Below are 26749 nucleotides of genomic sequence, written 5' to 3' on the forward strand. Positions count from 1 at the left end.
GTTGGAAAAACAAATAGGCAAGCTTTTTTGCTGTGGGTAACTTCTTACAGGGGATGAAGTGGGCTTGCTTTGAGAAAGTGTCCACCACCACTAATATTACAGTTTGGCCCTGTGAAACGGGTAATTCCACTACAAAATCCATGGAGACCACCGACCAAGGGCGTTCAGCTGTTGGGGTGGGTTGAAGAAGACCCGGGGGCTTCCCCCCTCTTTTCTTTGCCAATATGCACACTGGGTAAGTGGTCACGAATTCTGAAATGTCCTTTTTCATATGTGGCCACCAAAATTGCCCTTTGACAAATGCAATGTATTCACATACCCAAAATGACCAGACAGTTTATTACAATGACAGTGCTGTAAAACCTCCTGCTGTAGAGCTTTCGTGACATACAGTTTCCCATCATGATACCAAAACCCATCTGTCCCTTTGATTAGTCCCTCTAGTCTTTCTTTGCCTTCACGCTCTGTTTCTTCAATCAGTCTATTGCCCCCCCCCCCCCATGGCTCTGGTGCTTTATGCTTCTTCCCTGACCGTGTAGTCACAGTGCCTGCCACGGCACTAGGAGGGATGATGGAGTCCACCACCTCCTCTCTTTGACTTTCGTGCTGGGGCAACCTAGATAGCGCGTTGGCCAAGAAGTTTTTTTGACCCGGGTATGTGCTTGAGAGTAAAGTCAAACTTTGCAAAGAACCCGGCCTACCGGATTTGTTTTTCGGTTAATTTTCTGAGACGGGTGAGCGCTTCCAAGTTTTTGTGGTCAGTCAAAATTTCAAATGGCACCCTTGCTCCCTCTAGCCAGGACCAGCATATTTTCAATGCAAAAGTCACTGCAAATGCTTCCTTGTCCCACATTGACCACTTGCGCTGTTCTTGTGAGAACTTCTTAGAGATATAGGTGCATGGTCTCAGCCTCCCCTCCGAGTCCCTTTGCATCAATATGGCTCCTACAGCTACATCGGAGGCAGCGAATTGAACCACGAAGGGCTTAAGCTCTTCAGGGTGGGTCAGTACCGGTTCACTCATGAACAACCGCTTAAGCTTTTCGAATGCCTTCTGGCAAGTTGGGGTCCACGCCAGTTTCGCCTCCGGTTTTTTCGCTTCGGGCCCTTTCCCCTTAGTTTTTAGCAAATCCGTCAGAGGCAACATCACTTGGGCGAACCCCTGAATGAAGTTTCTGTAAAAATTTGTGAACCCAAGGAAAGATTGTAGCTGTCTACGTGTCCTCGGGGTTTCCCAATCTAGTACTCCTTGTATTTTGGCGGGATCCATGGCCAGCCCCTTTCCGGACACTCGGAATCCCAAATAGTCGAGTTCTGTCTGATGGAACTCGCACTTCGACAGTTTAGCATACAGTTTGTGCTCATACAAGGTAGTAAGCACCTTCCTTACTAGCTGTATGTGGGAGGCTATGTCTTTCAAATAAATAATGATGTCATCCAGATACACCACTACCCCCTTGTACAGGTATTCTCTCAGAACTACATTGATAAAGTTCATGAACACCCCAGGTGCCCCCTGTAATCCAAAAGGCATCACTAGATACTCAAACTGTCCCATTGGAGTGTTAAACGCAGTCTTCCACTCATCTCCCTCTTTGTTCCGCACTCTAAAGTAGGCGTCCCTAAGGTCCAGCTTAGTGAAGATGGACCCTTCCGACACCGTGTTTAACAGATCTTTGATTTGACATCAAAATCCCATTTATTCCTCAAAAATCAGTGCAAATTCTAAGGCTCCCCTCCTTCTTTTTCCGGAACAGCACCGGCGCGGCATGCGGGGCGGTGGCTGGTCTAATGAAGCCCCTTTTTAAGTTCTTGTCTATGAATTTTCTCAACTCTGCTTTCTCGGCCCACCCCATGGAGTACAGTTTGGCTTTGTGTAGCTCCTGACCAGGAATTAGTTCATTCGCTCAATCGGTGCTTCGATGCAGGGGAAGTTCGTTCGCTAAATACTTTGCGCAAGTCTCTGTACTCCTGGGGGATTGATTGGACCTCTTCCACTGACACGCACATATTTTCGTTCTTGGGGGAAGGATTAGGTCTCTAATCCCCCAGCCAGTGATGGTGTTTGCACCTTCTATCGGTAAAGTCTATTGTTTGATTCCCCCCATTGTATGTCCGGTTGGTGCTTGGCTAGCCATCCGACTCCCAATACTACGTCAAATGATGATGAGGGGGTGATCACGAACACCTCTACGTCCCAATGATCCTCTATGCCTACGGGCATGCCCTGAGCCTCTTCTACACACGGCTCCCCCCTCATTACGGACCCATCCATCTGTTTGAACTGGATCGGGTGGGGCAGGGGCTTCTGGATTAGCCCCAAAGCATCCACTAGTTTGGGGGTGATAATTTCCCACATGCACCCTGAGTCAATTAGGGCTCGGGCATGGATGAAGCATTTGAGCTTCTGATTTAGTAATGTCAATGGGACAAAAAACAAGGATCCAGTTATTCTCACCCATAATGGTGCCGTTGGATCCACGACCTGCCTCTCGGCACCTCTCAGTGCAGGTCGTTCTCGTTTTCCGCTGGCTCCATTCCCCACAACTCCTCACTCAAGTTGTCTAAAATTATAGTATCCTTGGCTAGCACGATCAGTGTTGTGATGCTTCCTCGAACCGACTCTATGGGCCTTCTTCTGTCCCGTCGCGGTTGTCTTTGCGGTAAGGGGGGGGCTCGAGGTTTCCCTGGGCAGTTGGCAGCCAAGTGGCCTGGGTCACCACAGTGGAAGCACTTGCGTACCGGGGGGGGGGGGGTTAGCGGTCCCTCCCGGAGTCGACCTTTTCTTCCCATCTGCTTTAGCCCTTGACCGAGCCTCACATCCCCTCTTTCCCCCTTGCTGCAGTTGGTGTTGAAAGGCCACGAGTCCCATGTTGGTTTCTACCTCACCGGCCAGTTGCACCCACCCCACAAGAGTCGTGGGGTAAGCCTGCTGCAGGGCTCGATCCAGGAGGCTCGTGTTTAGCCTCCACTGGAACGCTTTGATCTTCATATCTCGCTCCAACCTCGGATTTTGGTGCACTGCGCCCTGAAGTGTATTCTCGCACCGACTTCGACCCCTGTTGCATGTCTCACAGAGCTGTAATAGCCCGGGTCTCTTGGAGAGGATCCTCATACTGGGTTAGCAGTGCTTGCAGAAATCTGGCCACATTGTCGAGCTCAGGGCCTCGTATCTCGTACAGGCTTACATACCACCGTCTTGCGGCCCCCTTTAGCTTGGAGCCAAGGTAGTCTACTCGACTGAAGTCGTCTGGGAATGTGCTCCCCCAATAGTGCATGTAACTATCGACTTGAATGGTGAAGTATTCCACTTCTTCTGGATCGCCATCGAAGATAGCGTCCAGCTCGTGGCCCCTCCCATAGTCTCGAGGGCCCAGGGGCACCGGCAACGGTGCTGGGGCCACTGGGGCTACTGGAGGGGCGGGTACCACAGGTGGTGCTGGCGGGGCTGGTAGTGCAGCCGGGGCAGGTGGGGCTCTCCCGAAGTCGCGCAGCAGCAGCCAATCAATCTGCCTCTGCATTTCTCACGCCATGAAAGTGGCGTTCGCCTGGATCTCATCCCACAGCTCTCTAGACACGGTGGTCATCTCTCCCCTCATGGTTTTTAGGATGTCCGTCTCTTTAGGGGGGCTCCCATTTTCTTCCTCCGAGTCTGACCCTCCGTGGCGATCGTCGTCCGGCCTCGGTTCCTCCCGCTCATCATCTTCTCGGATGGGGCAGTCGTCCCCTCTCTCACTGGGATTCCTGCTTTTGCCGCCCCTACCGGGTCTTGTAAGGAGGGTCTCATGGCATGCTGGGGCCTCGTCCATCAGGGTTGTGGAGATCCGCGGCTCCCACTTCCGAGGGGTGATGAACAGCTGCTGTATGTGTAGAGGGGACCTGTGTCCCCTGACTCTCCGGGCCCCAATGATGTGCCAGGGGGGAGTCTTCACTCCTGCTCCTTCGAATGGTTCAGTAGGTTCTCTGTTATCCGGAACTCCTTCAGCCATCCGGCTTAAAAGTTGCCAGTTCAGATAAACTCTTAATATAGGATCAGTTCCAAAATGTCAAGCATGTGATTTCAAAGTAAACAGTCCTTGGGTTTGAAACAAAGTATGGTTTATTGATAATCCATGTGGCTCAGCAGAGCTAGGTATTGGAACTGATACAGAATAACAGTAAAATGCATACTTAAAGATGGCACATCAAAGGTTCTCTAAACAATCCTACAATCTCTAAACAATTGTACATTCACGTGTGAAACTTCACACTATAACTTCCTTATCTCCCTTGCGGTTAGCTCGTCCTGGGTCCAAGCCTGGTTAGCCTGGGAAACAGTCCCTGGAGGGTTTATCTTCAATGAGCAAATTCCTGCATTTGTTAGCAAAAGTGAAAGAGGCGAAAGGGGGGTTTACTACTTTGATGTGCCTAAACTTAACTCAGGATTAGTAACATCTCTATAATATGGTAGGTATATTCAGACAAAGATAAACAGTCAAAAGGAAAAATAGACAATGCTTGACATCCAGCTTTTAAGAAGTCCTAGATACAAAATAATAATAATAATAATAATAATAATAATAATGATGATGATGATGATGATGATGATGATGATGATGATGATGATGATGATGATGATGATGATGATGATGATTTATGGGCCACAATACTTTTAAAAATAAAACCACTTTTAAATTTCACAAATATCTTTTACACAAAGAAATAACAATAACCATAAAAATGTATAACCATTTTCAACAGAGTTCATTCTTGTATTCTAATATACCATTTTCAACAGAGTACATTCTGTATGAGTAATTAGTTGTGGACTCATTTCATGTTTCCTCTTCCTCTCCCCCCACCCCCTTTTCTTTCTATTTCTTTTCGTTCTATTTTTTCATGGAGTCAACCCCATTCTCTGTATGCATCCGAAGCATGTTACGAATAGTATTCTTTATCATTCCAATATATAAGCTCTCTTTTTATTTTATGGTGCCGTAAAATAAAAAGAGTGTTTATCTACTGGAATGATAAAGAATGCTAGAGAAATAAAATGGAAAAGGGAAAGGAAAGGTGGCGAAATATTTTTTCCATGCAAACTGGTTTCTTTATTATTATCAAATCTGGATTACATGTGAAATGATAGGTTGCCTTTGGAAGAGTGTTAGATTAAAAATAATTGAGCTAACGTTACATACAGCATAGCATATAAGTAAGATGGCAACCTTGACCATGGTTTGGATTAATCTTTGTACTTTCAAGGTAGTGAACATGTACAACCAGCTGCATGAAACTATGAGGAACATTCTTTTATGAGGGATTATCTCTTAGTATTTTAAGAGGCTTTTGCCAGCAATAGAAGAAAAGGCTTTGTTTCTGCTTAAAAATGAAGAATAGCATGCTCTTTATATAAATTATATAGGGGTTGTTGGGGTTTTTTGCTTCATGAGGACTTATTGCTTGTAGTTTTGGAGAACATTGGTGCCAGCTATTGAACAGAAGATCTGGAACCTCATAAAGAAAAATGAATGACTTGCTCCTTATATAAAAGTGAATTTTAACAATGGGTGAGTCTAAAGTATATGTTCTTTCCCTGCAATTGTAAAGTTTAATAATTTTGAAGGGGAAAATTAGTTCATCCCAGGCTCATAAAAATGCACAATATTAGTTCAGTGCCAACCTTTGTCAGTATTTTTAAGGTGGTTCTTTCATTGAGACTCAGTACTTGTACCCATGGAGACAGAAGCAGAAGGTTTTTGTACTTGCTTATGAAAAGATACTGGCTTGCACCTTATCACAGTCCAACAAGAGGAAGATATTAAGATGTCTGATGAAGTGGCAACATGAGATGAGTCTACAACTTGTTACTAATATAGAATGTACTCTGCTGAAAATGCTGTACTAGAACACAAGAATGAACGCTGTCGAAAATGATTATGTCACAATTTTATGGATGCTAATGTTAATTCTTTGTGGAAAAGATATTTGTGAAATTTATTTTATTTTAAAAAGTACAGTAGCCCATATATCACAGTTGTTCTTATTTGTTGTTATTTATATGTATGTATATAAATCACAACAAACTAGAGCCAGTTTGGTGTAGTGGTTAAGTGCGTGGCCTCTTATCTGGGAGAACCGGGTTTCATTCCCCACTCCTCCACTTGCACCTGCTGGAATGGCCTTGGGTTAGCCATAGCTCTGGCAGAGGTTGTCCTTGAAAGGGCAGCTGCTGTGAGAGCCCTCTCAGCCCCACGCACCTCACAGGGTGTCTGTTGTGGGGGGAGAAGATATAGGAGATTGTAAGCCACTCTGAGTCTCTGATTCAGAGAGAAGGGCGGGGTATAAATCTGCAATTCTTCTTCTTCTTCTATGTTATTTATAGTGTGATCCCATTTATTGTTGTTTTTCTTCAAATTTTTGAGAAATTTCTGGCTTATTTTGTCACATCAAAAGACCACTGTGACATGATTTCTTAGACAGTTTGCTGATGTAGTCACTTTTATCTAATAGTACTTCAAGATCATTTTTGACAGGTATAGTTCAAGATGATAGCTGCAGTCATATGCGGTTACCCAGCCAGGCCAATGGAGTAGTTAAAGTATCTTTTCAAAAGGGAACATCTTTTCTACAGACTTGAGATGAAGTAGGACTGCCTGTAACAAAGATAGTGGTACTGATTTTTGAATAGTATAAGGTTTATGAATATCAAACGCTATTTGATCTACTCAGAAGAATAGAAGAATCATTCATCATCTAATCTCTACAGGGCTTTTTTTTGTAGCAGGATCTCCTTTGCATATTAGGCCACACAGCGTCATGTAGCCAATCCTCCAAGAGCTTACAGGGGCTACTGAAAGCTTCAAGAGGATTGGCTACATCAGTTGGGTGTGGCCTAATATGCAAAGGAGTTCCTGCTACAAAAAAAGTCCTGGATCTCTCTAAGATATCATGCTTTATTATGTATTATGCTTCAATGCTTCTTTACTGTTTTATCATGCTTTCTTCTATGTATGATGTTTATGTGTTCAATAAAAAGCTTTTTGAATTTTTCTTAAAGGCTGTCCTGCAATGTACATCTTGTACCCAACTAATTTGATCAACAGTTGGTCATTGACACATACCACTTTATGGGCAAATCATTCAAGAAACAAAATTTATTTTTACTCAATGTATTTTTACTCACTTTGTTATGGGCTACTTGATCTCCCCAATGAATTTAGTAAATAGAAGACTTAATTGCAGTCTTATTTGTTAGTTACTGGGTTTTGTAGTTAAAATTGGGTATTCTCAGAAGTTTTCCTGAATAATATGTTTATCTCATTTGAATAAAAGTTTATGGGTTGAATGCAACAGTTTTCCACTGGCAAAAGAAATAGAAGAAGCTTTTATCTTTGTCTATTCCCTCTACACTCTATGCTAAGTTATAGAGTTCATTGCCTGATGAAGCCCCAGGAGCTGTATGTCCTCCAGCATTCTTAGCTATGGGTTGCAGACAAATTCTCAGTCACTGGGGAAGAGAGAGTCTGTCTCACACTAGTCCCTTTCTCCTTCTCTCCACATCCATCTTTTAACTGTTAGGTAGAGTTCTGGCCTGCTCTCTGCTCTTGAGTGCGGCTTCTGTTGGGATAAGAACATAAGAGAACATAAGAGAAGCCATGATGGATCAGGCCAATAGCCCATCCAGTCCAACACTCTGTCAGACAGTGGCAAACCCCCCCAAAAAAACAAAACAAAAAAACCAGGTGCCATCAGGAGATCCACCATTGGGGCCAGGACACTAGAAGCCCTCTCATTGTTGCCCTACTAAGCACCAAGAATAAAAAGCATCACTGCCACATACAGAGACTTCAATCTACACCTTGTGGCTAATAGCCACTGATAGACCTCTGCTCCATACGTTTATCCAATTGCATCTTGAAGCCATCCATGCATGTAGCTGCCACCACCTCCTGTGGCAGTGAATTCCATGTGTTAATCACCCTTTGGGTGAAGAAGTACATGCTTTTAAACATTTTAACCCAATTGCTCAGCAATGTCATTGATCACCCATGATCTTGCTCCTGCCATTAGTAACTCCTGCACTATCCTGCCAGAAGCCTGCACCAGTTCAAGTAAGTTAAGGGCAGAACACAATGGGTTGGATCCAAAGCAACATTTCTGTTTGCACTAGAGCTCTTCTGCCAGCAGAATTTTTAAAAAAAAACACTAACAAAAAGGAAAACTTTGGCCATAATCTTTGGCCATTAAAGGAAGACTTTGGCCATAATCTACTCTTGGCAGGAAAATATTTCTTTCTTGATTCAGCCTCTTGAGAAAAAACGAATGTTTTTGTATGAAGCCTATGCAGTCCCCCTGCTTGCTCACCTATTGGACAATATGCGTTGTCTTAGCTGCCTAGCTTTGCTAGGGATGGTAACAAGTTATTCCTCAGATGTAAGAAAGGATGATCCCACAAATTATCCTCCAGAGCAATGACTTTCAGTCTGTGGGATATGGTGGTAGCTGATTCTTATCTGAATAGTCCCCTCAATAATAGCAGCTAGATAGAGAAGAAAAATAATCTAGCCTTCAGAATAAGCCAGCCTAGAGCATGTCCACAAGAAAACAAGGAGATATGAACCATTTCAATGTGGAAATCCACTGCATTCTTGTTATTTGATTCCATTAAGTTTCTATGAAATAGTATTATTGTTAAGTGAAGCTCTCTTCATCTTTGCTCAATTTCCTCACTGGAATCTAAATGTTTTTCATTGTGCTAGAATATTGTGGGGGATATTATCATTTTAGCATCTTGGTATGTTTGAGACTCTGGAATTCTAACACTCAAAAACATACTTTGTATAACAATCCTAACTTTAAATATTAAAAGGACCCCGCCTCCCCCACCACACACATACCATGTAAGAATGAGGAGGGAGGAGAAAAGCAGCTAGCCAGGGCAAATAGCTGATAGGAGGCATCTCATCCCTTGAAATGTTAAAGGGATTACAGTTTTTTTAATCATGAATAGATAATGTAGATATTTGAAATACTGTATCTGCTATACCAAATATCTTTTTCTTTTCACAGACTATTAAACTTTCCTTCCTTCCTTCCTGCCTTACTTCCTTCAATCTACTCTGAAGGACGCTAAGAGCTCCTATGCTGCCCAAGGTCCACAGCAATTGCAAGGTTAGTATCTTGTGGCAGAATTCATCAACTAATTTATAAGGAGTGCCTTATGAAGGGCAAGTTACATTAGCATTTCCCCCCCTACCCAACTGTCTTTTCCCCTCCTTTATCTGCATCAGAATACTGTAAGGTTGTTTGAGCCTATGTGGTCACCTGGAAAGGTGGCATACAAATATCTAGTATATGCAGGGGTTGCTTTGTAGAAAAATAGGTAGTGAAGCTCATCCAGGGATTGTTATGCAGCTGCACATACTATTCAATGGACAAGTTGGGGAGGAGGAGGGAAATCCCTCAGATAGGATCAGGAGTTGCGTTCTTGTGAGCTCTTGCTGAATCTGAGGCCTGAGTATATAAATATGTAACGTACTCAGAAAACTCAGCCCTGCTTTTAAAATTAAGCTTAGGGTGTTTTCGCACTCACGTTTTATTGGCGCCACGACCCTCCTCACGCCGGCGGATCTGCAGTGATTTCGCACTAGAAGCGCCGGCGCAGCCCATTGCGCCGGCTACTTCCGTCGCTAAGCCAGCGCAAACGTTTTCCAGCATCTTTGCGATTTCCATTTGCGCTGGCTTAGCGACGGAAGTAGCCGGCGCTTCTGGGTGCGCCGGCGCTTCTGGTGCGAAATCCATGCAGATTCGCCGGCGTCAGGAGGGTCGTGGCGCCAGTAAAACGTGAGTGCGAAAACACCCTTAGTGTCTAATGTAAAGGGTGCAGTGAGACTAACAAAGCCAAATAAAAACACAGAATATTGCAGCCAAATTTAAGAGATTTTATTTGCATTGGATCTAGAACTGGATCTTATAACAAGAAGATATTGTCATTCTCTCTCAATTAACGCCATACAACAAACAATTAAAATTGGAAACTGTAGAACTGGAATCTAGGAAAAAATCTCCAGGAGACAATCAATATGCTTAGTGTTTCCTTCTTATAAGTTGTTCTCTGTTGTTGAACTCTGGCTTCAGAACAATAATGTAGCATTTGGGGAGAAAGATGCAGCCCAACAGCCCAGCACTGGAGGCTAAGATGGAGAAGATCTCCACAGCCACCATGTATTTCCCTTTAGTGCTCGAGTAGGTTGGAACAAAGGACAGCCAAACACTGCCAAAGACCAGCATGCTGAACGTGATGAACTTGGCTTCATTGAAACTGTCCGGTAACTTCCTAGCTGGGAAAGCAACAGCAAAGCTGGCAACGGCCAGGAGGCCCATGTAGCCCAGGACACAATAAAACATGGTGGTGGAACCCTCATTACATTCCAGTATAATTTCTTCAGTCATTGACTCTGTATCAACATCTGGAAATGGGGGAGAAGCTATCAGCCATACAACACAAATGCCTGCCTGAATAAGGGTACAAGAAAGGACAATGGAGGTGGCCAGCCTTTTCCCCACCCACTTCCTCATGCTGGATCCAGGCTTAGTGGCCAGGAAAGCCAGAACCACAGTGATCGTTTTAGCCAAGATGGAGGAAACAGCCACTGAGAAAATAATGCCAAAAGCAGTTTGTCGTAGGAGACAGGTCACCGTTTTAGGTCGGCCAATGAATAATAAGGCACAAAGGAAGCAGAGAAGGAGCAAGATGAGAAGAGTGTAGGTGACACTTCTGTTGTTGGCTTTGACAATGGGAGTATCATGGTGCTTTGCAAACAGTCCTAGAATGAGGAGTGTGATGAGTGAAAAAGAAAGAGTACTAAGAGCTAATCCAATTCCCAATGGTTCTTTATAAGACAAGAAATTGACCACCTTGGGAATGCAGGAATTCTGGTTCTTATTTGGATACTGTTCACTTGGGCATGTAAAACAGTCACTCATGTCTGAAAAAGAACATTTGCCACATTAATCACATGACAATCCAATGCAATAACTGGCTTTCATAGCTTCTTTTAGCGTCATTCCTGTTATCATACATATGTGCAATGAACCTAGTTCACAAACAGCTGTATATGAGAAGCCAGTACTACAAGTGCCTATTGGATTCCTTTTAATGTTCTTCCCTTAGAGGGTAGGTACAATAAAGTATCATATGTTTGCAGAACATGCAGTTCAGAACATTTCAGATTGAAACCATTGAAAACATGGTTATAGAGTGTCCTATATTTAATAAGTTGAGTGCAATTTTAATAATCCCTTTATTTAAAAACGTGGAATTGTTTAATATGAGAGCTCAGTGATATGGCTATTATCAGATACAAATGATTTTGTTACTCTTTTACTTGCAAAAGTTATAGAAGCAATAATTAAAAAGCAGGGAAATAATACTAAGGTCTTTTATTTTGATTCTATTCTAATTTTTGCTTAAGGTGATAGCTGCATGAGCAGTACTAGATGCTAGATACATAGATAGATATTAGACTGGTAGACAGACAGACAGATGTAGACGATAGATAATTTTAGATTGAGCGAAAGTGATAGAATGACATACACACACAGAGAGAAATGATAGATGGATGACACAGATGAGACACACAGACAGATGATAGACAGACAGACAGACAGATAGATATTTGACTCATCATTGGATATGAAGTTTTACAATATGAGTCTGAAGATGAGGATGTCTAGGATCATGCATCCAGTCTCTTGCGTCTCTAGTGGAGAGAATGCTTGACGTCACCACTCTGTCCCAAATAACTAAATGATAATGAGGAAGACATCCCCTATACACCAATTTAAATGCTAATCTTGCATGCCTGTTGCTTTGTATTGCAGCCAGCCTGTCTGATCAGCTTGCACAGAACTCTCACCATTCTTGTCCGATATCTTCCCTTCTGGGCATCGAATGCAATCATAGCAACAGAAAGGCTCCCCCTCCTTCCTTCTTTTGCTGTTTCCAGGATGACAGTTGTCATTACACAGAGAAAGGGGCTGGACCTAACACACCAATCAAGGAAGAGGAGTGTCAATGTTCAGAACTTGTTTGGAATCCTTCAAGATAAGAACAAAAGCTGGTGTTCAGTGAACTGCCATTTAGCAGGACGAACAGTTAAATTGTGGAACTTGCTGCTGCCACATGATATGGTAATGGTCACCAACCTGTAAGGCTTAAAAAGGGAGAGTGGACAAATTCATGGAGGATGGGACTATCCATGGTTGTAATCACAATGGCTACTAGCCACGAGCAATCCTCCCTCTAACCTGTGCAGTCTTATGAGCAAAAATTCTACTCTGTGAACAACTGGCATTAATGTGATACCTGAGAACAACTAAATATGTATAATGCTATCCTTTGAAGAGTTACTCTACCCTGTAAAATTCAATGCATCCACACTGGAGTAACTCTTCATATAATTGTTCTCTTTCATTGATCTGCATGGCTCCATCCCACTGTTCCTTCCCAATATCTCTTATTAAAAAGGAACGTTCCCAAAATTCAAGTCCTACCTGGTTGAACCAGCGGTGCCACACAATGGCATCCTTATTCATGATGACTCCTTGGCCCAGAGGAGCCTGGGGATCCAGCCTTCCCACTTTAGTTTGAATGATAGATTTGTTTGGGAAAGTGACATAATTGATGACATCAAATTCTGCAACTAATTCCCCATTCTCATTAAAGGAAACTTTGTCACCAGCACTGTTGTTAAAGGACAGACCTTGCAGAAAGTGGTGGAGCTAGACAGAAAAGTAGACAAATAAATAGGCAATTGAATGTCCCAGATAGGCAGACACATTAAAACAGGGGTGTCGAACTCATTTGTTTTGAGGGCCGGATTTGACATAAATGAGACCTTGTCGGACCAGGCCATGAGCATCATAACATGTAATGCCAGATAGTGGACATATAAACTTTATAAAGAGCACAGAGAAACAAAGGGTTTTTTTTTACTTAAAATAAAATATGCTTAAAATATTAGCACACTTGCAATATTTTATTTTACAGTCTCTGATAAATGTCACCTGTTGCTATGAATTATTACATCAAAAACTGCAGACAATTTGCTGTACCAGTCTTGAATATGTGCTGTTCGGGTGTGCACATCTGTAAGTTGCAAACCTACTTTTGATTCATTGACATTCATTACAGACATCTCATGGTCAGTGCTTTGAGCCTAAGACCCAGAGGAACATGAAGCAGCTGGGCATTGTGAGCTTTTGTACAGAAATTGCTTCAAGACTCCCAATCAAAGGAAAATGTGAAAGAAAAAATAAGAAAATTTGCTGGGTAAACCTGGGGTGGAACACACTCAGCCTAATGCTGATAGTTCTCTTCTAAATAGTTCACATGCTTTCCTATTGAGAAAGACTGGAGGGCATGAGTACAGTAAAAAAGAGGAGGGGAACCCAGTTACACCCATAACAAGCCCAGCAAAACTTTCTCTCTCTCTCTCTCTCTCTCTCTCTGTGTAGCAAAGCAAAAAGCTCATACCTTCACTAGTCTTAAAAGCATTCTTTGTAGCTCTTCTGATGGTGGGGACTGCAAAAGAAGCTCTGGCTCTTTCTTTCCTTTCCCAGGGCATGAGGAGGGGGAGGAGCCTCAGTCATTCATTAGAAGGAAGAGAGGCTTGTCTCAGTAGCTCTGCAGGGTGATTAATTGAGCCTGGCAAACTTAATCACCTAACAGAGCTATAGAGCCAAGCTCCCTCATTGGCTGAGGCTGCTCCTCCCTCCTCCCTTTGGGAAAAAGAAGGGGGGAGAGGGAAGGCTTCTTTGCTGCTGTGGATTATACGAGGAGAAAAACAAAATGGCAACCAAAAAAAGCAGGCAAGGGAGAATGAAGCAGATGACAGCCAATTGCTGGAGGGCCTGATTAGAGCCCTCTGCAGACCTGATCCGGCTCTGAGACCGTATGTTTGACGCCCCTGCATTAAAATAAAAAGCTTCCAGTTTCCTGCTAATGGAGATGGCTGCTTGTTTTGAGCTCTTTGTGAGATTTTATCTCTTTACCCAATATTCCTTTTTTTTTTCTTGAATGAGATGGTGGGAGGTTCTCAAGTTTAAATGTCTGCTTTGGTATATTTTAGGTTAGGCAGCAGTAAACACGAGTCCTTGGAATTTGAAAACTACCTCATGGCCTCTGGCAAGCGATCAAGAGATCTCGAAGAGCCTGGCTTATTGCCTGAGTGTAAGCAGACTAAAATAGATTTTTTTTTGCTCCAAAGACAAAGCTTGACAGACAAGATATGGAATACACCATTGAAAAGGCAAATCGCTTCCTTCCCCTTCTGGAACTGTCTGAATTATCAGAGGAAAAGGAGATTACCTCCTCAGATAGAAAGCAAGGTTGTAGCCGTCCTGGGGCAGCTCTTGCAGGCAGAGAGGCAGCAGCTGAGCCTGCAAACTGAAAGGGAAGTTCTGATACAAAATGAGCTGTAACCAATTTGACCTAATTGCAAGAACTGTTGAGTGCATTATTAAGGGCATTGACAACATTAAACTCAACTTAAATCTCTCACCGCAGCCATTGCAGGGCTGACCATCTCAGTTAATAAATATCAATAATTCTCTGTTAGAGCATCAACAACTCAAAATACCTTCAATCAATAGAGGGTTGGGGAAGCTAAATTTCAGACTGGAAGAATCCAAGGGACTGTAGGAAAATATGACAAGTGTGAGAACCAATAGCCCCTGAATCTCCAGCCGTATAAAATCTGTATGACTATTTACAAGGCATTGTTGCCAATTTGGGAGAATAAATTCCAGGCCGAGAGATTTCTCAGTGAACTACTTGGGGGGGACGGGGGGTGGGCTCCCTCTTGGGTATCCTGCCCCCCCCCCAGGGAAAGTGTATGGGCAATACATAGCCTCTCCTTTCCCGGTGTAGTGAACGCCGCATGGTCACTGTCCAGCTATGCCTGGCAGATGATCACTGCAATGGCCTCTCCTGCATTACTGCATCTGTGGCAACATCTTCCCGCTGGTCCCCCCCGTTTCTCACAGAGTTTGCCATGTCATGGTGCGACCGAATGTCTGGTGGTATAACCGGAAGGGCAGGCTGGGATCACCAATCTCACCAGCCAAGTGAAGGAAAACTCTAACATCAAACCCGGGCAGATAGAGCTCGTTAATGTAACACCTACCACCTGGAGGACTCGCTGCCGGCGTTCTAGCTTACTGGGCCATGGCAGATGACCCCAAGGTGAAAGGGTGGAGCCAGTACCGCGCACACTGTGCTTCACCTAAAAATTCCTCTGCGCAGGCCTGAAGGGCATATCCACATCCACATCCACAACCCACAACACACCAAGTCCTGCAGCGATGGGCAAGGGGCGAAACGGCAGGTGGAAGATGCCACTGGAAGCCGCAGTCCTGATCCTGCATGTAGGCTAAAGCTTGCGTGTTGGAACATCAGAACCATGCTTGACACAGTAGAAAGTGGTTGCCCTGAACGACGCTCTGCTCTAGTTGCCCACGAACTTCTCAGGTTGAATATCGACATAGCAGCTCTCAGTGAGGTCTGTTTCCCTGAGGAAGGGAGTCTTCAAGAACATGGTGCTGTCTATACCCTCTACTGGTCGGTAAGTCAAAGGCTGAGAGCCGCCTTTCTGGCGTTGGCTTCATGGTCAGGAACTCCATTGCCTCCAAACTCGAAAACCTGCCAACAGGTCACTCAGATCGCATCATGTCCATGCGCCTCCCACTTCAAAACAAGCAGCATGCAACACTCTTCAGTGTGTATGCCCCAACCCTTCAAGCAGATCCTGCAGAAAAGAACAAGTTCTATGCTGATCTACGCAACCTCGTACGGAAGACCCCTACAGAAGACCCCTACAGAAGACAAGGTGATCATCCTTGGCGACTTCAATGCCAGAGTAGGTAAAGACTCGGAAGCCTGGAAAGGAGTACTTGGCAAACACGGCATTGGCAACTGCAATGATAACGGGTGCCTCCTGCTAGAATTCTGCACGGAGCACCAGCTCACCATCACCAACACTATCTTTCAGCAGAAGAACAGCCTGAAGACAACCTGGATGCACCCACGGTCCAAGCACTGGCACCTTATCGACTACATTCTGGTGTGCCAGAGAGACCTTCGAGATGTCTTACACACCCGAGTAATGCCCAGTGCGGAATGTCATACGGATCATCGTCTTGTACGCTGCAATCTCCGTCTTCACTTTAAACCCACACCCAGGAGAGGAGGTATCCCTCGGAGGAAGTATCAGGTTGGCAGCCTTCAGTCAGCCGAAGTTAAAGCTGCCTTCCAGGCAAAACTCCAGTCAAGAATTGAGGACCCCAGTTGCCCCACAGACCCTTCTCCAGAAGCACTCTGGGAACACCTAAAAACTACCATCCTGTTGATCTCTGAAGAAGTCCTCGGGTTCTCCACAAGGAAGAACAAGGACTGGTTTGACGAGAACACTCAAGAGATCCAAGAATTACTAGCGAAAAAGAGATCTGCCTACCAAGCACATCTTGCTGAGCCCTCCTTTCGCGGAAAAAAAACAATCTTTCGCGCTGCATGTAGCAACCTCCAGCTCAAGCTTCGAGACATTCAGAACGAGTGGTGGACCAAGCTTGCCGAGAGAACCCAGCTGTGTGCAGACACTCGTGATTTAAGAGGGTTCTACGAAGCCCTGAAGGCAGTATATGGCCCATCATATCAGGCTCAGAGTCCCTTGCATAGTACAGACGGCCAAGTGCTCCTCACAGACAAGGCATCCATACTGAACTGGTGGTCGGAGTATTTTCAGGTTCTCTTCAGTGCCAACCGCGTAGTTCAAGATTCAGCAATCCACCTCACCCCACTTCAACCAGTGAAAACAGAGTTGGATGAGATCCCCACCCTAGAAGAGACTGTTAAAGACATCAAGCAACTGAAAAGTGGCAAGGCAGCGGGAGTTGATGGAATCCCACCAGAGATCTGGAAGCATGGGGGCACAGTACTACATAGCACACTTCACAAAGTACTTGTCACCTGCTGGGAACAAGGCAAACTACCACAGGACTTTCGCGATGCAATCATCATCACTCTATACAAGAACAAAGGGGAAAAGTCAGACTGCTCCAACTACCGGGGGATAACCCTGCTCTCCATCGCAGGCAAAATCCTTGCCAGAATACTCCTGAACAGACTGGTGCCCACCATTGCAGAAGAAGAAGAAGAAGAAGATATTGGATTTATATCCCGCCCTCCACTCCGAAGAGTCTCAGAGCGGCTCACAATCTCCTTTACCTTCCTCCCCCACAACAGACACCCTGTGAGGTGGGTGGGGCTGGAGAGGGCTCTCACAGCAGCTGCCCTTTCAAGGACAACCTCTGCCAGAGCTATGGCTGACCCAAGGCCATGCCAGCAGGTGCAAGTGGAGGAGTGGGGAATCAAACCCGGTTCTCCCAGATAAGAGTCCACACTCTTAACCACTACACCAACTGGCTCCTCCCAGAGAGCCAGTGCGGCTTCAGAGCTAACAGGAGCACCACCGACATGGTATTTGTTCTCAGGCAGCTCCAAGAGAAATGCAGGGAACAGAACAAGGGTCTATATGTGACTTTTGTCGACCTTACCAAAGCTTTCGATACCGTTAGCAGGAAAGGCCTGTGGCAAATCTTGGAACCATTAGGGTTTGTAGAATCTTTTGGGATCAAGTGCCGTGTTCTACTGGAGAAAGTTTTCCTTCCAGACGTTTCGTTCTCAGCTGCGGAGAACATCCTCAGTGGCGTTGCAGCCGGAGCAGGCGCTCTGACTTTCTTGGCTGCTGTGCATTGAGTGGGGCCAGGGCTGCTGGAGAGCTGCTATTTCTAGGCTGGAGGGGCATGTGATGAAAGGGCAATTGGTTTGTGAATGTGCCCATTGTTTGGTGGGGCTTCCTGGAAGGGTAGTGATAAGGAAACTGGCTGTTGAATGTGACCATTATTCTGTGTTAATTGCTGGGAGGGTTGGAAGGGGTGTGAAGATAAGGAAGATGGTTGTTGACTGAAATATGATCAGAGTTTCTCTCCCATGCTTCAGAAAATAAGAATTTTGACTGAAAGACCAAGGGAAAGTATAATACAAAATGGAAAGAAAGCATAGGATTCTACCAGTGGCACAGAAATCAGCTATAGCCTTATTATTTCCATGCATTTTGAGCACAAACAAATGCCCTCTTTATTTTAATGTCAAAATTGCATAGGAAAGTTAAGAAGTCAGAGTCATAAAGTTTGTTCCCCCACCCTCCAGCATTCCAAGCTAAAACATTTAATTGTCAAGTGCCCTTATTGATTTTCTTCAAGTCCCCATTTGAGTCATAGAAAATGCAGCCATTTTGGGTGCCCTCTTAGTGTTTGGGTTGCTGATTGAATTCTTGTCCTGTTTTGGTAGCTCACAGGCATCAGGATCCACTGTTTTGTACTTCTCTAAATTGGAGAAGGCCACTTCCATGGGCAATTCCTCCACAGAAGTCCAACAGCAGGTAGCTATCTTGGATTATTTAGATGCCTGTAATTTTGTTTCATATAGTCCATCCTTTCAATGATTGCTTGCTGTTCATGTTGGTAGGTTTCTAAAGGAATGCAAAAGTTCAGTCTCTATAGAGTTTTCTAAGTAATTGTGTGTTAGGTTGGCAGAATGTTGTTCTATATGGTCCCTTCTAAAATTCAGATGTGGAAAGTTCAGCTTTGAGATTGCTGTAGGCTCTGTCTAATTAATCAAGTCTTTGTGTGGGGGAGCAGAGATTTTTTTCATTGTTGTCTCTGCTTTTTGGCAGTTTCCCCTCCTGGGGTAAAGTTCTTGCACTGTAATATCTTTAAAAACCCATGCTGTAAAAACACCTCTTAGATTCAGTCTTGATTTTTGCCTATGAAGCAATGAGGAGGCAAAAATCAAGACTGAATCTCAGAGGTGTTTTTACAGCATGGGTTTTTAAATATATTACAGTGCAAGAACTTTACCCCAGGAGGGGAAACTGCCAAACAGCAGAGACAACAATGAAAAAAACCTCTGCTCCCCCACACAAAGACTTGATTAATTAGACAGAGCCTACAGCAATCTCAAAGCTGAACTTTCCACATCTGAATTTTAGAAGGGACCATATAGAACAACATTCTGCCAACCTAACACAAAATTACTTAGAAAACTCTATAGAGACTGAACTTCTGCATTCCTTTAGAAACCTACCAACATGAACAGCAAGCAATCATTGAAAGGATGGACTATATGAAACAAAATTACAGGCATCTAAAAAATCCAAGATAGCTACCTGCTGTTGGACTTCTGTGGAGGAATTGCCCATGGAAGTGGCCTTCTCCAATTTGGAGAAGTACAAAACAGAGGATCCTGATAACTGCGAGCTATGACAACAGGACAAGAATTCAATCAGCAACCCAAACACTAAGAGGGCACCCAAAATGGCTGCATTTTCTATGGGGACTTGAAGAAAATCAATAAGGGCACTTGACAATTAAATGTTTTAGCTTGGAATGCTGGCGGGTGGGGGAACAAACTTTATGACTCTGACTTCTTAACTTTCCTATGCAATTTTGACATTAAAATAAAGGGGGGGATTTGTTTGTGCTCAAAATGCATGGAAATAATAAGGCTATAGCTGATTTCTGTGCCACTGGCAGCATCCTATGCTTTCTTACCACTTAGTATTATACTTTCCCTTGGTCTTTCAGTCAAAATTCTTATTTTGTGAAGCATGGGAGAGAAACTCTGATCATATTTCAGTGTTGCTCCTGAGTTTAATAAGATTTGCATGGCACTGGGTTGGATCCAGTTATAATTTCTGATGGTGAAAAAGAGAAAAAAGGTCTCCTTTGACCACTCAAAAAGATTGTGCTTGGGTTCATAGAACCTATATAAACCAAAGCTATGGGCTCTTCCTTCCCTACAAACGGTGGGAGGATTCATTAGGGTTTGTAGAATCTTTCGGACTCAAGTGCCGTGTTCTACTGGAGAAAGTATTTCTTCCAGACGTTTCGTTCTCAGCTGTGGAGAACATCATCAGTGGCGTTGCAGCTGCTCTGGCTGCAACGCCCCTGAGGATGTTCTCCGCAGCTGAGAACGAAACGTCTGGAAGAAAAACTTTCTCCAGTAGAACACGGCACTTGAGTCCGAAAGATTCTACAAACCCTAATGATGTTGCCAGCCGTGAAAACCTGAAATCTTTGATAAAATTAGAGTGATCAGTGACTATATGTAAAAAAAGGGAATTTTGGGAAAAAGATTTCCATTCCCCATAACGCTTAATTCTGTACCTATGTTGTGGTCTAATATGCTTATTTTACTGTAGATGCAGAGATACTGTAAATATTAGGGCTTTAATTGAATTACTGGTAATTTGAAAACTAGCCTGAGAAATATTATCAACATAAGCGCTAAAAATATGCTACTGGTCATGGGAAGATCGGCAGAAACTGACTTTAAGTTATATTACCCTGTTGATGGGTTATCAATCATCCCCTACTTTGTAGGAGAAAAGAGCTAAAGTGTTTGGTTTCACAGTCTAGCAAGAAAGACTGCCAAGGTGGGCCAACAAAGGAAGAAACCACTCTTGGTCTTCCCAGTGACATGCAGCCCATCCCATCTGCAGACTGGAGGAGAATACAGGTAGACGCTTAATACTTCCTCCTGCATCATGCAAATGAGAAAAAAAGAAGGATCAGTGCTATCAAAGCATCACTTGTCACTGGTAGGCAACCATTGATTCTTGGAGATCTGTCAGATGATCTATTCCGTTTAAGAGCACAACATCCATGGGGAGATTTGATGTGCATAAGTAAACTCAACTGAAACTAATGATGGGGTAATCTATTTTTGGAAGAGAAAAATGGTGGTAAACCTACGCAACACTGGGAAAGACAAGGAAAGAGAAGAAGAAGAAGACTGCAGACTGCAGATTTATACCCCGCCCTTCAATTTTAATCTGAGACACAGAGCAGCTTACAATCTCCTATTCTTCTCCGTCCACAACAGACCCCCCGTGAGGTGGGTGGGGCTGAGAGGGTTCTCATAGCAGCTGCCCATTCAAGGACAACTCCTGCAAGAGCTATGGTTAACCCAAGGCCATTACAGCATGTGTAAGTGGAGGAATGGGAAATTAAACCTGGTTCTCCCAGATAAGAGTCCGTACACTTAACCACTACACCAAACTGGAAAAATAAGGTGCAGTGGGAAAATATATTGTGTTTATATTTGTAGATCCCCACACAGCTCCTCTCTATTGATTTGACAAAGCTCCAGGTTCCTGCCATAGAGATTCCCTTGGCCTTTCCCAAAGCCCCTTTAAGCAAATCTCCCAGTTTCTGGATTCTGCCAGCCCCTCCGTGCTATTTATCCAAGTGCTTAGTGTAATTCTTTCTCTCTGATGCCCAAGCTTACTCCTTGGACCATCTTCTCTTCTCCAGCCTTCCTTCCCATGTTCTTCAGACACACACACACATCCATGTATCTGTTCCAGGGATCAACTAATCTTCTAATTATCAAAGATGTCTACATATTTAGTCATGACTAGTCAATTTCAATCAATTCATTTCTAGTTAATACAATTTTACTTTTTGGTCTCACTTTATTATGGGGAAAAAACAATCTGCCAAGAATTCAGGCTTAGGTCCCAGGAGGCCCAGAGTTCAGGGTGCATAAGTAAATTGCCATACATGTTCACTTCCCCGGGAACACTGGGTGACACCTTCATAGATTACCCAAAATAACACTTCAGAATTATTGTTGCGTGTGTCTAGAATCCAAAATCATGGTGGGGCAGGTCTGTATGTGCCAAGGCCACACACGCATATTCTCCTCAGGCAATTAATAGGCAAATACACAGATAGATAATCAGCACACTCATAAGAGAAACCTGTTCCCATAAAAACGGATATCTGGGATAAAACCATGGAAAAACCAACAGCAATAGATTAAAAAGTACCTATATACTAGCGGCTCTAACAGTGCTGAATTAACTAACCCTCACATTACAATATTGTTGTCATTACCTGCCAAGGTTGAAGACTCTGAAGCTTCTTTGCCTTTCCTTCTCCGTGAGACATAGACAAAGACATGGCATGTAACGCATGGGCCACAACATAGACAGCATTGTAGATGCTGTAGCTGTAGCCTGTCATACTCATTTCCAAATAAGGCAGAGGAAGATTTTCCAGCCTCTCCTCTCCAGTGCAGTTACCTGTGTACTTATATTCCCTGTTACCTATAAGAGAAGAATTTGGGAGCAGACATCCAAACGCCAGGGCCCAGAAATCCCTGATGAAACCATCTTCCGTACTGTCCGAAAGCCTTCTGCTCTGAAGAAATTGTTGGAAACCTTGGATTTCATTGGAGTGAATGGCAAGTGATAATGTACCATGGAAGAATTCTATATTCCATTCTGTTTGGGTTGGATATGATTTAATTTCCATGTGGCCAGTAATAACCCAAACTTCTCCTTTTGGCTTTTGTAGCATATCTTTAAATGCTGGTCTACTTAGCAGATGCCTGAAAAGAACCATGGACTGAGCATCTCCATATAAGATCACAACATTGGCTTTGCTGTTCATGAGTGTTTTATATACCTCTTCTGACCATTTATCATAATTTTTGAACTGATCATCCATCCCTAAAGTGTAGATTGGTTCTACAAATGCAAAACAGATGCCATTGTTGGAAAATTCAGAAAACATGTTCTGTGTGAACCATCCTAAATTCACACCAGTTCCACCAAGGAATCCTACCCATTTCCAGTTGAAATGGAGAAGCAATTGCAGAACCCCCTTGAACTGGAGAGCTTCATTTGGGACCATTTGGTATAACGACAGGATCTGGGTAATTTCTGTCATCAGTGGAGCTGGCCCATAAGAGAACTAAGAAAAAAAATTAGTTGTGTGGACTGTAATAATTCCACAAGCACACAATGCCAAAAGGATTGAAATTTTTTTGGGACAAAAGCAGGGCCTTTTCTAGCCTCTGCTTGAATAAAAAATAACACCCAATAAACAACAGAGGATAGTGAAACGCAACTATAGCACAGGCTTTTTTGGCCCTAAGAGACCATGGGAAAAGAACTAAACAGTTCAGTAAGGAAACATCACCAAATTCATAATTTGTCATGATATAACAGGAACAGAAATATTTTCAGTAATGAAATATGGAGATGTGGAGGTATGTAGGTATTTGATTTTTCTCTTTTCAAAAGAAAGGAACAGCAATAATTGTTCCTTGGCATTAAATCAAGGTTTTCTTGAGATTCTGCTATGGCTATTAAGTCCTATATTTCTACAGCAAATGTCTATGTGTTCATAGGTTGTTATATACAATATTGTCCTGTGAAGTATGATTCTATGATTCTGAAGTCCTTTGGTGTAGATACCATAATGATTGGTCCATTTTGGGATCAAAAGACCTTCAGAATAAGTCCAATATGGTGGCATTTGCAAATTCACAAATGCCCCAACCAACATGTATGCCAGACAGTAAGTTGCCCTGCCAAGACTCTGTGTTGTGTAAGCAGTAATCACATTCTACAGTCACTTACATTGTGCCCAATTGCGAAGTAATCACCATGTAACTATACCCAGCTCATTCTATCCACTTCAGTCTCTGTGTTTTGGAATTTTCAGTAGATTATTTTCTGATTTGATTTTTTTTTCATACTGCAGGTAAAAATTAGAGGAAAATTGCTGGCCCTCTGGTAGGAATTTCTGACATTGATCAGCAGTGGACAAAAGGAGAAGACTCGAAAAACTCCTTCACTTTCTCTAATGGCAAGGCTCATAGCCTATAAGCTGTAAGTTAACCACACTGAACCGTAAAGCAGGGTTTTTTTCTTTTTTATTATTTTATTTTCTAGACTTTATTTATTGGATGATACATAAATTCTTTAGATTTTCCTCATGTCTTTATATTCAAAGAAGCCCAACATAAATTTCACTACTGGAAGTGTAATCTCTCTCTCGGCTTGGCTTCGCGAACGAAGATTTAAGAAGGGTGCAATAGTCCACGTTTGCTGCAGGCTCGCTGGTGGCTGACAAGACCAATGTGAGACAGGCAGGTCCGGCCACAGCGGCTGCAGGGAAAGCTCTGATTTAGGGTTGGTCCTGTAGCAGTGCGATTCTTCCTCAATCTCCTTTTGTCCTCAAGACCAGCTATGCATGCGTTCTCAAAGGAAGAGACAGCCTGGTGGATGGTGTGCCTCCATGCTTTGCGATCTGAGGCTAGGTCAGACCACTGGTGATGGTTGATGTGACAGGTGCTAAGGGATTTCTTCAAGGAGTCCTTGTACCTCTTCTTTGGTGCCCCTCTATTTCGATGGCCGGTGGAGAGTTCGCCATACAGGGCAATCTTGGGAAGGCGGTGGTTTTCCATCCTAGAAATATGCCCTGCCCAGCGCAGCTGCGTCTTCAACAGCAGTGCCTCGATGCTGGTAACCTCTGCCCGCTTGAGGACTTCAGTGCTGGTCACAAAGTCACTCCAGTGGATGTTGAGGATGGTGCGAAGGCAGCGCTGATGAAAGCGCTCAAGGAGTCGCAGGTGATGACGGTATAAAACCCACGATTCGGAGCCATAGATGAGGGTTGTCATCACAACCGCTTTGTAAACATTGATCTTTGTGCCTTTTTTCAGATGCTTGTTGCTCCACACTCTTTTGTGCAGTCGGCCAAATGCACGGTTTGCCTTTGCCAGCCTGTTGTCGATCTCCTTGTCGATCTTGGCATCTGAGGAGATGATGCACCCCAGGTAGCTGAACTGCTGGACTGTCTTCAGAACTGATTCACCCACAGTGATGCAGGGAGGGTGATAATCTTCCTGGGGTGCAGGCTGGTGGAGAACTTCTGTCTTCTTCAGACTAACTTCTAGGCCGAATAGCTTGGCAGCCTCTGCAAAGCAGGACGTCATATGCTGCAGAGCTGATACCGAGTGGGAGACGAGTGCAGCATCATCAGCAAACAGTAGCTCTCGGATGAGTTTTTCCATTGTCTTGGAGTGTGCCTTTAGTCGCCTCAGGTTGAACAGGCTGCCATCGGTGCGATAGCGGATGTAGACACCATCGTCCTCATCTAGATCTACTGCGGCTCTTTGAAGCATCATGCTAAAGAAGATCGTAAAGAGAGTTGGCGCGAGAACGCAGCCTTGCTTTACACCTGTGCCTATCGGGAAGGGCTCCGAGAGGTCGTTGCAGTGTCTGACTTGGCCTCGCTGGTCTTCGTGTAGCTGGATGATCATGCTGAGGAACCTTGGGGGACATCCTAAACGTTCCAAGATTTGCCACAGGCCTTTCCTGCTAACGGTATCGAAAGCTTTGGTAAGGTCGACAAAAGTCACATACAGAGCCTTGTTCTGTTCCCTGCATTTCTCTTGGAGCTGCCTGAGAACAAATACCATGTCGGTGGTGCTCCTGTTAGCTCTGAAGCCGCACTGGCTCTCTGGGAGGAGTTCTTCTGCAATGGTGGGCACCAGTCTGTTCAGGAGTATTCTGGCAAGGATTTTGCCTGCGATGGAGAGCAGGGTTATCCCCCGGTAGTTGGAGCAGTCTGACTTTCCCCCTTTGTTCTTGTATAGGGTGATGATGATTGCATCGCGAAGTGTAATAGCTGGGTCAAAACCATCTAGCAAAAATTGGAACTAACTTGCTGCAGGCATGTCAATATCAGCAACTAGAGGAACAATCAGCTGTGATCTTAATTGATTATATCTTTTACAAAAGAATAAGACTTGATCCATAGATAGAACCAGATAGTACCACATCCACACAAATGCTCAGAGTAGCGCTTTTAACAATACCATCCATTCAAAACAGCAGTGAGTAGTATATTAAATATGGATAAAAAGAAGGATCTTCTATAAACTGGGATGGTTAAGAAGCCCATATATGTGGGGTGAACTCAGGAGATGACCAGGTGGAGACTCTGGATGACCACTGAGTGTCTAGATATCTCAGAGGACCAAAACAAAACTTATGGGTCACTGGGGCCATTCTGTGATGCCTCTTACAAAAACCAACTTGCCTCCATTGAAGCTTGACAGGGATACTGAATAGAACAATATCATTTAGCAGGCCAACAAAATTATTTCCTCAAAACTTTTACTTCAGTAGATGTGTGTGTGTTTTTAATGGTGAGTATTGTCTGTGTTGTCATGTATTGTCATGGTTGACTTCTGGCCACCCCAAGTGGTGCTTGGATGTTCAGAGAGGTGGCTTGCTAGAAAAGTAAGGAATGTATGAGTCCCTTAAAATGTTCACACTCCACACATATATCCTACCTGAGGAATTTTGTACATGGCCAAAACACTCGGAATCAAATAGGATGTTGCTGCGGCAAGTCCTTCAATTATCGCAAATAAGTTGTCTTTGATGTTGCACCTGTAGTTGGGGGCCAGTCTGTTCCAGGGAGAAAGAAGTTGCAGTGTGGCTTGATAGGTCCACCTTGCATGCACGTAGCTGTCATAGATGCGGAAACCCACGGTGAGATTGGGCAAGAGCCTGGGGTTTTCATTGATCTCCTTTACTGCAAAAACCATGGCCAAAATATGCTGGTAGTTCTGGGTCATTGCACTGTGAAGACATTTGGAATATTTTTTTTTTACTATCTTATTGTGGATTTGGAAAATTATTGCCATTTTGTGTATTTCCCCCCGATGTTCATGATAGTTTTGTATAATAGTTTACAAGTCAGTCAACCCCTGAACCAACATGGTTTGCACACGGTAAGATATATGAATGTCTAATAGCATATTGCTCTTCAGAATGTGATG

At 43.8% G+C, this 26749-nt stretch overlaps 1 protein-coding gene across 1 annotated transcript; it reads right to left on the reverse strand.

The window, feature by feature from the left end:
* Nucleotides 1–3524: 3524 nt before the first annotated feature.
* On the reverse strand, nt 3525–26545 carry LOC132583014 (vomeronasal type-2 receptor 26-like). The gene is made up of 6 exons (XM_060254680.1): nt 26258–26545; nt 12535–12762; nt 11898–12024; nt 10075–10967; nt 5178–5246; nt 3525–3860 (listed from the first exon to the last, which is right to left on the reverse strand). The coding sequence occupies exons 1-6, from the start codon at nt 26543–26545 to the stop codon at nt 3525–3527; spliced, it is 1941 nt and encodes a 646-aa protein (XP_060110663.1).
* Nucleotides 26546–26749: the final 204 nt, after the last annotated feature.

Source organism: Heteronotia binoei, chromosome 15, assembly GCF_032191835.1.
Source record: "Heteronotia binoei isolate CCM8104 ecotype False Entrance Well chromosome 15, APGP_CSIRO_Hbin_v1, whole genome shotgun sequence".
Classification (NCBI taxonomy): Eukaryota; Metazoa; Chordata; class Lepidosauria; order Squamata; family Gekkonidae; genus Heteronotia; species Heteronotia binoei.

Coding starts and splice junctions, on each gene's coding strand:
- LOC132583014 (XM_060254680.1), bottom strand. CDS start 26,545: ATGACCCAGAACTACCAGCATATTTTGGCCATGGTTTTTGCAGTAAAG. Junction 12,025..12,534: donor GGCACCGCTGGTTCAACCAG/GTAGGACTTGAA, acceptor TTGGTGTGTTAG/GTCCAGCCCCTTTCTCTGTG. Junction 3,861..5,177: donor TCTTACTTATATGCTATGCT/GTATGTAACGTT, acceptor CTACACATACAG/CAGCTGTTCATCACCCCTCG.